We start from the raw sequence: 14,567 nt of genomic DNA, 5'->3' as shown, positions 1-14,567 counted from the left end.
TAAAATTGGTGATTGTAAAAGATTTTTCTATTCAATTTATGTTTTGTTTTAAACAAAGCTGTCTTTATAATTGTGGTATATTTAGTAATGTTACTATAATAAAAATAGGAACTCGTATACAATATAAATAGGTAATGTTGTACAATTTTATTTGTTTATTATTATTGAAAAAGATTTAATAATGTAAAATAAAGTTGTTGCATAAATTTGTTTTTGTTTAATTTCGATATCAATACCGTACAATAAATTTTAAATGCTTTTGTAGTTAATAACCCAAGGTGAAGGTTGCCATTCATTACAAACTAGCTACTACGCTATTGATTTATGATTAGAAACCTAATCAGCGGAAAATGTGAAGGCGGAGGTGTGAAGCTAACGAGCTAGAGATCTTGTGGGCCGTACGCATACAAATCTATAATAGGATTAGTGGATTCATTCGCGCTTGTCCTCGTGCAACAAAAACTCGCTTGGAACCAGCTCTTCCTCTCGCTTTTGAAGAGCCGCAGTGGTGGTCACGGCCCGAAGTTACCGTAGCCAGTCTGCGCTCGTACACTGCGGCGCGCGCGCATCGTGCGCCATATTGAATTCTCACGGGTTGCTATGACAACCGCGTAAACAAACTCCGACAGTTTTGTTGGTTTTAAAAATTATTTGAGGAATCACAATTGATACATTATAAATAATTTCTAGTGTTGTGAGATTAAGTATTGTATGTTTTTTGTACATAATTAATAAAGTAAGTACATATCTAAATAGTTTTTAATATATTTTTTTAATGATAAACAATATAGTAGGTATAAAAGTATTACGTGAGAAAGGTAGGTATAATGCTTAACTAGGAAAGTAAATACAATAAGATAAAATTAAATGTAGGTGTAAATCCAAAGCTTAATTTTATATTATTTTCCACTAGGATTGCAATTATAGAAATATATCAATCTGTTATCGACTAATTGTAAACAAAAATAGTTAATATCTTTAGACGTTGATATTGTTATTGTTGTTATTACTGAACTGTTTTATGTTTGGCACATGTTTGCCCGGAAGGTTTAAAATACCTAAATTTTCACGGATATGACTAAAGGAACATTCCTAAAAATACAATTTTACTTATGAATAACCGACTCCAACAGCAATCAGAACGGTGTTTTGACTGCTTAACAGCCATAGTCAAATGCCAAGGGAACTCAAACCAAGACAAACAGATAATGTTTGCCTTGCGCAGGCGTCGAACCCGCTACCTATCGTAAATAAACCAGCATTCTAGTTGCTAAACCAGCGAGGTTATGCAATGCATTATAAAAAACTAGTTCCCGGCGTCATAGTAATTATTATTCTCAGTCATAATTATAATTATTCCAGTTCAACTATCAGGAACTTGGACAAGATTAATAGTTCCTTATAAAACTTAATGCACTTATAATAATACCTTTACAAGTCCATTAGGCTGTAAGTAGTACCTAGTTGTAATAAGCCTTCTAATATTACATTTCGGGTTTCGTATTTTCGCTACCTATTTACAAATAGTTTCCTTGTATTTATTAACTGGGTTAGGTATCGAGAATGGCAAAAAATTTGACGCTCAATTTGGTGGAAAGTGAACTGCTTACAATGTGGCAAGAATTGTTAGTCATGTATCTAATAGAAATTGGTCACAATATTGTGTTATGTATTACTCATTAAAAATTAATATTATAAAAATATTAATTATACCTTCTATATATGTACATACGTTTTCATACAACATTCATGTCCGTATAACTAGTTAAAAATAAATATTTTTTTGTGGAACACCACATAATAATAAATAATACCCATTACCAACCTTTCTATAAGATATAGGTACTAATACATAGTATCCATTACATAGGCGGCTACAAGTATGTATATACTTAGTTACGTATTTAATTGCACTTAGAAATCGTACGTCCTTCCCGGCAGACCGACACTTGTCTGTAAAATAACATTTTACCTAGAATAGTAATGACTTGTAACGATATAAGTATTTTTAATGATATATGAAGTCAGATCAATTAGCCCATCGTGGAGCGGTACCTAGGTTTTAACTAAGGGAACGGCCTACATTAACCTAAGTACCTACATTTACAGCAATGGAATTAGGTCTTACCAGTCCCAATAATCCATCCCCTTATAAATTAATATATAAATTTTAGTCATTTGATAAGTAGGTTCTTCCCATACATCATAACTTTTTTATGTGTCTAATTTCCAAAAGTATATTATAATATATGGATTAATAACCCCATTGCTAGCAATGTACCATGTTAGGTTTACCTGCACGCAGATTAAATTAAATTATCACGATATCCTAACTCACCATGTTCATATATATCATCCGACACTGGTGCCATGCCAACGTAAACCGTTAGCGCAGGCGGGTACGCCATTCCAATATCATCAATTAATAAAACCTGTGATAACAAACAGGCAATCGGCAAAGAAACGTAAATGCTTAATTTTCTAGTAACACTAAGTATAATAGGCTATATATAGTCTAACAGTTACAATCATTCAATCATATCTATCCCTAATTTTTCCGTTTACACGATGCGTTATAGGTATGTTTGTATAAATGAATTAAGATTATCACAAGAAACTCAAGTTTTCTCTGTACCTAAAAGTTATTATGTACAATAACATGGTTCTAAACCACAGTTTATTCTTAGTTAGTTCTAAAAGTAGGCCTGTATAACTATATCCATATATCCAATTATGTAACAATGTTAACTTTATTGTTAAAAAATGTAGAAGAAGCCATTAACCACTTATAATATTATCGCACCATTTATAGACGACATTAATATAATGCACACACGGACGCAGTGTTGAGGTTTATTAAACATCTCTTTATGCATCTCTGTAATTCTCTTTTCTCACGATTTTAGCACAGGTAGACTGCGTCAGTATCTCAGTCTCACCTATTTTATTCGCCTAGCAGCTTGCTTCTTCCGTTGTAGGGTTAGATTAGCAGTAAATTAAAAAAAAAAAACATATATATAGGAAGGAGGCAGGACATCTTAGTTCGTTGGAATGGCAAAGTAAGAGTGGTATCATGAGTGACATAATAACGTGATGTCCATGCAACAGGTACTGCTTATCAGCAGGCGTGCCGTCATCAGGCATATTATTTTAATTACGTACAAAATATCGTTTTACTGTTACGGGCCCTTTAAATGGTTTAAAATAACATTTCCTAATTAAATAATACACATGATCTCTTTTGCTTTCTCTCTCAAATGTAACAAGTACGGACACAAAGGTTCCTCATTTACTTTTACTACCAATTTTAGATGACGTTACATAAATTATTATTTTTTTACCAATATCAATATATTATTGATATTATATTAATATAATATTATTAACCAATAACAATAATAATAATATCAATATAATATTATTAACCAATAACAATAATATTAATCATAACTATAATAATGTAAAATATACTATTTGATTAATGTTATTGTTTTTTATTCCATTATATTATGGTACTTCCTATATGTACCATAGCTATTAGGTACTTAGTGAAGATATAAACGTAGGTACCTTATAGTTAGGTACCTATTAAGTGAGTGCAAAGTAAGTCCATAATAGCCCGCGTTCTTAGTCTAAATATCTACATAACTGCCTTCTTCCTACACATAATTAACAAATGTTGTATTTATAATTACATGAGTTTAAAGATTTTCCCAGATGTAAGCTTACGTAGATTACCTGTAAGATGTTTTGTATACAAGGAAAAATTTATATAAAAAATAAAAAGTAAATCTGTACCAATATTATAAAGAAGTAAAGTTTGAGGTTGTAGAGGCTAATCTCTGGATCTATACAATCGATTTTGAAAATTCTTTTACCAATAGAAAGCCGTTATTTGTTGTTGTTAAATAGACTTATTCTATAAAATAAAACTACAACCAATAGGAGCGAAGTTGCAAAGAAAAATGTTGCAAAAATGGCGAAAATGTGACTCAGATGAAGTTGCGTGTTTTATTAATATCACAGATAAGATAATATGACATATAAAAGTTTGTAAGTATGAATGAATGCATTTCATGCAAAAAGTACTGAACGGATTTTGATGAAATTTTATAATATATAATGTCGCTTATACATCAGAATAACACATAGGCTATATATTTCATGCGGGTGAAACCACTGGCACAGCTAGTCTTAAATAACCACAGTCTTAAGAGAAAGAAGAATACTCATCATGTTTGGTGTCGGCTTGATTTTAACTCTAGATTTTACGGTGTAAACACCGACTTACACCGTAAAATCTAGAGTAAGTCACCTGGTCTCGTATAGTGGACCCTGAATTTTTATTTTATCAAGTATCTAAAGATATAATATTTTTTTGTTAATTTACCAGTGGCACACGCTGATTTTTTCGTATGACGTCATATTTAAATAACTAACAATTGATTGCTTTATTGCTGTATATATAATATTCAACCAATAAAATAATCAATCTGAGAATCATTCTTGTTTGTCGATCAATATTAAATAATAGAATTTAAGTAATTAATGTCTAGTCACGAACAGAGTTATATTTTTAGCTATAGTACAAATAAGTTAGTATTACATAGTTTTGCACGAAATAAAAATATTGTTTTACGCTATTTATAAACAGAAAAAGAGAATTCGTAATTTTGGTCGGACGTTAAATGTTATTTTATATCAATTTACGACTGAAATTAAAAAACAATAACAGTTTTGATTTACGGACAAAAAATAAAAATAAATATTTATACTTATTTAGATATCGTTACAAATGTTGTATTATTGGATGAAATAGATAGTATGTCAGTATTTATACATAACAGCATTTTGAATTAGAGGTGATGCTATTGAGGGCATAGACCAAATATAGAGTGAATGATAACCTCACCAAGTGGGTATTTGGAATTAGTTTTCCAATTAAAATTGCGAGACGCACTATTAAAATAAATTGACACCAGTCCCTGCACAACTGCATTGATAATTAGTATATTTCTATATTGCAACTAAATATAATATAGATATAAGTAAATTTGTCTGGTGCGTTAGACACAAATCTTGAGTTCCCGTTTTGTCACCAACCTCTACGTGTGTTACCTCTGTAACTACCGTCCGGTGAAGGAAATACCTATAACAAACCAAAAATTAATACGAGGTACGGCGATAGGCCCCATTCCCGCCACGGTAGGATTTAAATATATCTATTGAAATGGGAAGATGTTAAGTGTTGATTGACTATGATGGATGGGACCTGCCCTACAACATCTACAGGCAAGGGCCGTCGCCGTCGGAGTCGGAGCAGAATGCACATGCAAAACCCCTGGCTCCGACACAGGCGCGCGTAGGTTCACCATGTTGCTTTGGGTGGGTAAAAATCCTACATACCGCCTCGTCCTCGCGGCACGGCGGGGTGAGGGTCCTTTGAAGATTTTCACACGTTAAAAAAAAAGTTAACTATAATGTTGACAATTGACAATGCCTCTGACTGATAAGTCGTGACGGTATTTTTTTTTATATTTATACTAAGTATAGCTATTACATATATATAGATATCATTTTTAATAATATCACATCACGATACATCGTGCGTCATCAATTGGCCAATTAAAGATGCGGTTATCTATCAATTTAATACTTACTTTCAATTAACTTCTAATGTATCTATTTGTTCATTTTTATTAAATATATATACTACGTAATTTGCACGCAACCTTCATACATTTGACCACAAAAACGTACTTATAACCTTGAATATTCAATGTCTATCTAGTACTTACTTGAATACATTAATAATTGGATAACATGTAGATGTTTTATATTCTTACCTAATGTTTATTATAGCTTAGAGTTTTAGCCTGTTAGAATGCAGTCAGTCCAGGTCACAGTTCAATGTTAAATGCAAACGGACTAAATGTAAATGAATGAGTAAATATTGATATAATATCACATTTAATTTATCTATTATGTTAATGCTATGAATTATATTATTCTGTTTATAATTTAGGTACCTATTATAAAAATACATAGAATACTTATATTATTATAACTTTTTTGTGTATACTCTTAGATATCTTATTTAATGACTGCAATGGTGCGCTCGCCCGCGTTAATGGTATACGCTAGCGGGGCACCAGCGAAGTATGGATGAGCATGAAGTTAAGTTAGTAAGCCTATAGTGGAAAAATTATTCTCTTCACGGAACACTTCATGGTATCTTGCGAGCAGTGGAGTTTTTAATCCATCACTCAACTCAACTCCGCCCTATAGCAAAAATTAAGTGGTAGCGATATTTTTTTGCACTATATTTCTAGTAGGTATGGTAAAATAATATAGCTAAGTAACAGATACAAAAGTAACAATACAATCTATACATCTAACATATATCTGTATTCATGTTTCAGACTTTGACAAAGTGTAATCGTGATGGACAAAGAAAAAATTGTATTTAAGGTAAGTAAGGTTAATTTTCCTTTCCCGAGTAAGTTGGTATTTATTCAAACATTCTCAAAGATTCATACTATTCTACTAAATATATTACGTGACCATGCAGTTCCTATGAAGTTGAAAATTTGATTTCTATGGATATGGACATAGATATGGGAAAAAATATTAATACAAAAAACTTGCCGTCTATGCCGGCTAAAATATCCTACATTAATAAATGACTTTTTATTTGATTTGAATATCATTCTTGGAACAACATTCTCAGTTCCATAAGAGCTATCACTGGGTTTCGTTTTGGTATAGTCATTACATCTAACCGTGTACTATGTATATATATTTATATATATACCCTGTCAACAATAAAAGGCAAAATTGGGTGTTGTAATAAGGTTCAATAAATCACAAGTGGTCACCGAGTCCCAGAGGCCAATTCTATTAGCATAACAATGTCGAATGTGACCATTGCACTATTCGTTGCAACAAACATCACACATGAGTGAGTGACTCATCAACAGTTTTGAGAAGGGTTCTTAGATAATTTGTAATTATTTTTCTTTTTTCATTTGTAACAAGTATATCTACTTCATAGTTGTTTCATGATACGTACCAATTATATAAGGTCTATATTTTCGAGCACAAGACAAGGTATAAATGGGACAAAGAACACATATATGTACTTTTTTATTATGACAGCTTATCTACTCTACTCTAATCTACTAACTCATTTTTTATATAGGTTTATAAATTGAAATTATTCTTTGTTATATTGCATGAGATAGACGTGTTTATTCCGAACAACATTTATGAGTACAGGTATATTATGGGATATATTCTTTTTTTTAATTAATTCTGAATCATTTGAAATAGATTGATTGAAATTATCTCTTATATGAATAACAGCGTAAATGTCACAAATAACTTTAATACCACTATTGAGTTGCTATTTTCGATTACATTGGCTTAATGCTCCTTAAAATGTCTCTACAAATTACAATTGTAACAATTTTTTTGGGAATAAAATAACTTATTGCCCATGGTTGACGTTATGATACAGAGTAGTTACATATATATATATATATATATATATATATAAATATCCCCTTGGGCACTTTGTGGCTCAGACGTGCCGTATAGGTAGTTTTTTGTTGATCCTTTTTCACTTGTTGATCCGGAGGCCTTTTGTTGATCTAATGCCAGATGACCATATATAAATGTTGATCCGTTTTGAGCCACAACTGTCACGACGAGTAATAATAATAATTAAGCGATTTATACACGATTTTATACAAATCCACCTTTTTGGCATACGAGCAGTTCTTGATCCAATTCAAACGGGCCAATCAGGGTGCAGCATTTGCCAAGGGCTTCCTCATTGGCACGTTTGGGCTACTACATTATGGCTACAGTAACTTAATAATGTCTAGCTAGTATTTCAAAAATAATAGTCTACCTAATCTAAATATTTATAGAAATCAGTCTGGAGTAACGTGACTCCAGATCAAACCTCAATACTTGTTATTTTTTGGATGGGAATCTTTTCTTTTGTAACAACGTTACTGAGCGAATAAAGAGAAGACGCAACGGCGGATCCAGGGGGGAGCGTCATGGAGGTCATGGGAGTCATGGGGGCGTCATGACTCTCCCCCCCCCCTTTGCCCAGAACTTAGGTAGACCACTAATTGAACTAAAAAATAATGAAACAGCAAATTTTTTTGCACGATCGGAGTGTTGGTGCAGTAGTATTAATTATAATTAAACATTGTTACTTAAAACATAACAGTTAAAGTACTATAACACTAAAAGCAAAATAGGTATTTTCAAAATACTTTTTCAAAATAAATTACCCTTTGAGTTTTTGTTCAAACCTCAGATATTATATTTATTTTAGGTATATCAATCAATACATAGTATAGCATAGTACAGTCTGTCTGTCTGTCTGTTTGTTCCGGCTAATCTCTGAAATAGCTGGACCGATTTTGACGGGACTTTTTTTGGCAAGTAGCTGATGTAATAAGGAGTAACTTACGCTACTGTTATTTTAGAAAAATAAAATAAAATTTCACGCGGACGAAGTCGCTGGGGCCAGCTAGTCTATAGATATACCGAGATTTAATGTTTAAGTTGCTATTATGTTATTGACAAAATTTTACTGTAATGTTACTATTACGTTATCCTACACAATTTGTATTATTTTGGATGAATAAATAAATAAATAATAATCTATACATCTATACATTTAATAAAAATTGGAGTGTCTGTTTGTAATATTAAAAAAACCGTTTTTTACTACATGCATATGAATATATATAAGGTACATATACCAAAATAACTATTTTTATAAGTATTTAGTCTGTCTGTCTGTCTGTCTGTTTGTTCCGGCTAATCTCTGAAATGGCTGGACCGATTTTGACGGTACTTTTTTTTGGCAGGTAGCTGATTTATAAGGAGTAACTTAGGTTACTTTTATTTTAGAAAAATAAAGTTAAATTCCACGCGGACGAAGTCGCGGGAACACCTTGTTTTTAATAAAAACATCTTTTTTGTGGTACTTGAGAATGTTGAAGCCTGTTGTTTGTAATATTGAAATAACCGTTTTTTACTACTTGCATATGAATATAAATACGGTACATACACCAAAATAAAATATTTTACAATTTTTGTCTGTCTGTCTGTTTGTTCCGGCTAATCTCTGAAATGGCTGGACCGATTTTGACGGGACTTTTTTTGGCAGGTAGCTGATGTAATAAGGAGTAACTTAGGCTACTTTTATTTTAGAAAAATAAAGTTAAAAACCACGTGGACGAAGTCGCGGGAACAGCTAGTGTATAATATATTAGAGATACCAACGTGTTTTTTTATTGATGACTAGCTGTACACGGGATTTCGTCCGTGTTGAATTTAACTTTATTTTTCTAAAATATAAGAAGTTAAATTCCACGCGGACGAAGTCGCGTGTACAGCTAGTTGTCGGTAGTCTAGCGATTTATCTAGCACACCGCTTTGATTCCTGCTTGGTGGTCGAGGGTTCGATTCCTCGGATGCTGCAAACATTTGTATTCATGAGTATGATTGTTTGTAACGGTCTGGGTGTTTTCTATGTATAGATAATATATATGTATTTACGAAAAAAAACTTTGTATTTATATCAGTACCTATAACATAATCTTCAGCTAGCTTAACTTGGGTCTAGATGAAGCTGTGTGAATTGTCCTGAGATTACTATTATTACTATAATAAATCTTTTCAAATCAGCCGATGTTTATTTTTGCCATAATACGTGCTGTTACCATGTGATAATATTACGTACGTACTTATTACTGTTTTAAATGTGATGCGTTCATTATTTATATTTCCTTTGAATTAAAGACAAATGTAAGTATATATATATATACTTACATTTGCACACTTAGTTGATCCAGCCACGATCCGTAGATATTGCTGATTCCACTGTCTCTCTCTTTCTACCACTATAACGGTAGCGTGGCGGAACGGCAACATGTTGCCGTTCCGCGTTCTACCACTATCTTTGTATTCTAATATGCGATGTTGCCGTTCCGACCGAGACCATGCGTTGTTGCCAAATGTATTCGTCGATAGTAGTAGATACTTATACTCGATATATATTTTTTCAACAATTTCCTGCAATAGTGAATCCTTATCGGCATTTTTTTTAAATGCACAAAGATTTTTTGGCTCTGAATATATTTAAAAATCATTTACTTGTGTGTTGATGAATTTATATACTAGTACATGAAGTACCTAATACTTGTTTTGATTTGAATAGGTAGCGATATTATGAATTTATTATACGTAATCTAAAGATTTTGACGAAATAAAAGTAATTAGTTATCTGTTAACCTTGACTTCATGCTGGCACCAGTATTATCAGATGATGAACATACTCTTCGAAAACTTACAGCAGAAATATCGTGTTTGGACTCATTAGATAGGTCTCGATGAATAGAGTTTAAAAAACTTAAAATAAATGGTACATTAGAAATAATGTATAAAAACCCCTTACGTAAAATTCAACCACTTTAAACTTAATAATAATAATAATTAGGAAAAGAGAAAAGCTATACATGCACTGAAAGTAATTGATGCCTTCCACACAATATTTTCAGTATTAAACAACTCTGTTTGTTCAGTAAAAGTGTAAATACACTGGTAACCTTTAATCATATTTTATATGCAAACATTACATATACAAACACTAAAGTTTTATTTCAGAATAGCCAGTAGTTTTCAAGAAATAAGTCTTTGAAATTGTACGTGTAACTTATATATATACCTACTAGTTTTTTCACCATAACAAACAACACCAATATGGCCTAGTTAGTAGTTTACCTGTGTACCAATTAATAATAATAGTAATCTCAGGACAATTCATACAGCTTCATCTAGGCCCAAGTTAAGCTAGCTGAAGATTATGTTATGGGTACTGATATAAATACAAAGATTTTTTTCGTAAATACATATATATTATCTATACATAGAAAACACCCAGACCGTTACAAACAATCATACTCATGAATACAAATGTTTGCAGCGTGCGAGGAATCGAACCCTCGACCACCAAGCAGGAATCAAAGCAGTGTGCTAGCTAAATCGCTAGACTACCGACAACTAGCTGTACACTCGACTTCGTCCGCGTGGAATTTAACTTCTTATATTTTAGAAAAATAAAGTTAAATTCAACACGGACGAAATCCCGTGTACAGCTAGTCATCAATAAAAAAACACGTAGGTATCTCTGATATATTATACACTAGCTGTTCCCGCGACTTCGTCCACGTGGTTTTTAACTTTATTTTTCTAAAATAAAAGTAGCCTAAGTTACTCCTTATTACATCAGCTACCTGCCAAAAAAAGTCCCGTCAAAATCGGTCCAGCCATTTCAGAGATTAGCCGGAACAAACAGACAGACAGACAAAAATTGTAAAATATTTTATTTTGGTGTATGTACCGTATTTATATTCATATGCATGTAGTAAAAAACGGTTTTTTCAATATTACAAACAGACACTCCAATTTTTATTAAATGTATAGATGTATAGATTATTATTTATTTATTTATTTATTCATCCAAAATAATACAAATTGTGTAGGATAACGTAATAGTAACATTACAGTAAAATTTTGTCAACAACATAATAGCAACTTAAACATTAAATCTCGGTATATCTATAGACTAACTGGCCCCAGCGACTTCGTCCGCGTGAAATTTTATTTTATTTTTCTAAAATAACAGTAGCGTAAGTTACTCCTTATTACATCAGCTACTTGCCAAAAAAAGTCCCGTCAAAATCGGTCCAGCTATTTCAGAGATTAGCCGGAACAAACAGACAGACAGACAGACAAAACTTGTAAAATATGTTATTTTGGTGTATGTACCGTATTTATATTCATATGCAAGTAGTAAAAAACGGTTATTTCAATATTACAAACAGACACTCCAATTTTATTTACATGTATAGATGTATAGATTAAAAAAAAAGTAACAGTCATAAGGCTAGTCGTATGCCTAATATATATAATAATGTAATAAATTCATTTAAACAGAAATTGCGGGAACATTATTTAAATTTGTAACTTTTTTACTGTCCTTCTCCTTTTTTCACATCTTTCTGTTATATCCATATAGTTCTCTCTATATTTTCTGATTTTCTTACTTTCAATTTGAGGCTGTACTTATAATTTGATTATCGGATCATTATGTATTTACTTATATATAATATTTATACATTTATGGGTTATATTTAGATATATATTTATGTATGTATATTGTTATTTTTTTATAGAAATGTATATTTTGCTTATCTTTATTATCTTTATAAATCTTTTTTTGACATTTCTTATTTATATTAGTGCACCGCCAATAATCTTTCGCTGCACCACTCATGGTTGCCTGGTAAATAACGCGGCAAAATATTAAGTCCGCCACATGTACAATTTTTTTTGTGCATTAAAGTTAAAGAAATAAAAAAATACAATACTGTTTAATGAAAATGCGTGTTGTCTAGTGCTTTGAGATGTATCAAAATAAGGTCAACAAAATAGTCCGTGATGGTATATGTCTATCTCTTAAGGATAACCAACAATAACCATTTTTTATCTTTTACATTTTACGGGATTTTTTTTATCGTATGTTTCCCTTAAAATCATGTAAACTATGTTATTATGTCATAATCTAAAGAAATAATAATATTTTATAGTGACATATCCACTATAAAATACCAAAAAGTAGCAATGTAATTCGTTACGCGCGAATCAGGTGTTATAAGGTCAAAGGTCGGTGCACCCCGCGTATTTGATAAATAGTGCTTCTCTGGATGTCTTTAAGAGAAAATGGCAGTATGTACGTGTATATGTACAAGTCCTTAAGTGTTAAGTTTTTCAAATGTACATACAGTAAAGAATAAATATTTTTAAGTACAGTACTTACGTACATTAATATAATACCTACTTTTTACTTGTATCTATTGTTATCAAAATTAAATTATAAGTTCTTAACTTGACCACGACTATGTGACCCTCTCTTGGCGCCAAAACGAGTGAAAAAATGAACAGCATACGACGACGACGCAGTACCTATAGAGTGGAGCAAGTGCTTATTCAGTTTTATTCAACTATTTAGTCCCTCCACCGTTACAATGAATGGAGGCGGATATTACAATGTACGTAGCATTGCGAATATAAAATATCTAGATTAGGTATAATAAATTCATAATTCATAGGCCGTTACGGTATCAGAGCCAAAGTCTTCTTTCTTTGTTTATGTACTGTTAGATGCGACAGCGACTTTGTTTTTATATTACTATGTAATGATTGATATACCTAAAATAAATAAAATATCTGAGGTTTGGACAAAAATTCAAAAGGTACTTAATTTTTAAAAAGTATTTTGAAAATACCTATTTTGCATTTAGTATTTGAAATACAAAACACAAAACTATTTTTGTTTTTAGAGTGACATTTCTATGAATTCACTGTCGATAGCGTGCGGTACGATGGAAAAAGATAACCGTTTATAAAAATATAATAAATAACCCTGGACAATTAACACAGACTGATACTGAACTGATATAAATAGATATTTTTATTTTGTAAATACATATATAATATACATATAAAACACCCAGACCGATGAAAACAATCGATGACCGATGAGTACAAATGTTTGCATCGTGCGAGAAATCGAACCCGCGACCATCGGATGTAAAGCGGTGTGACCACCGAGGCAGTCGAAATATATAAATAATCTTATGAATTTAATTTATTCTAATTTGTTTATGTGCGCGGGGTGCGGTGTACGGTGCAGGGGGGACCCTGCCTCCACCGTTGCTGGAGCTTGCATGTATGGAGCATTGCGAATATAAAATATCTAGATTAGTAAATTTATAATTGATAGACCGTTACGGTATCTATCGCATATATATTGATTTATATATATATATATATATATATATATATATATATATATATATATATATATATATATATATATATATATATATATATATATATATCCGGATATATATATATATATATATATATATATATATAAACACCTCTTTGGGCACTTTGTTGATCACGCCACAACCTAAACACTTGCTGATTCCACCTTTTGCACTGAATAACTTGACTCCTATCGCGTATATCTCAGGCGGTATGGCAACGTCGCATTCTATTTTGCGATGCGGCCATATATATTCGTCGATAGTACGATATACTCGACACTTTTTTTACTAATAATTCGTGACTGAATGGCTCCGAACGGCTAAATTTTTGGTATACACAAAGACTTTTTGGCTCTGAATATATTCCAAAAATCAATTAATTATGTTGATCACTTTATATACTCGTCCTTACTGCGATACTTACTTTCATCCGAATATATATAGATACCGTAACGGTCTATCAATTATGAATTTATTAATTTACTAATGTAGATATTTTATATTCGCAATGCTCCATACATGCAAGCTCCAGCAACGGTGGAGGCAGGGTCCCCCCTGCACCGTACACCGCACCCCGCGCACACAAACAAATTAGATATTTTTTGAATACACAAAGACTTTTTGGCTCTGTATATATATTTC

The 14,567-nt window shown here is 31.8% G+C and overlaps 1 protein-coding gene across 1 annotated transcript in view; it reads left to right on the top strand.

Moving 5' to 3' along the window:
* Positions 1-553: 553 nt before the first annotated feature.
* The window catches only part of LOC131845868 (uncharacterized), an 88,768-nt gene continuing 74,754 nt past the window's right edge, over positions 554-14,567 (top strand). Inside the window, exons 1-2 of the mRNA XM_059195012.1 lie at positions 554-736; positions 6,423-6,471. Coding sequence (XP_059050995.1) covers positions 6,445-6,471 — 27 coding nt within the window. The 5' untranslated portion in view covers positions 554-736; positions 6,423-6,444. The remainder of the gene's footprint in view (positions 737-6,422; positions 6,472-14,567) is intronic.

This window comes from Achroia grisella, unplaced genomic scaffold (genome assembly GCF_030625045.1).
Source record: "Achroia grisella isolate CSIRO2021 unplaced genomic scaffold, CSIRO_AGI_Agris_v1 utg487, whole genome shotgun sequence".
Classification (NCBI taxonomy): Eukaryota; Metazoa; Arthropoda; class Insecta; order Lepidoptera; family Pyralidae; genus Achroia; species Achroia grisella.
The sequence above is the reverse complement of the archived record's forward strand: the minus strand, read 5'-3'. Positions and strand labels throughout refer to the sequence as shown.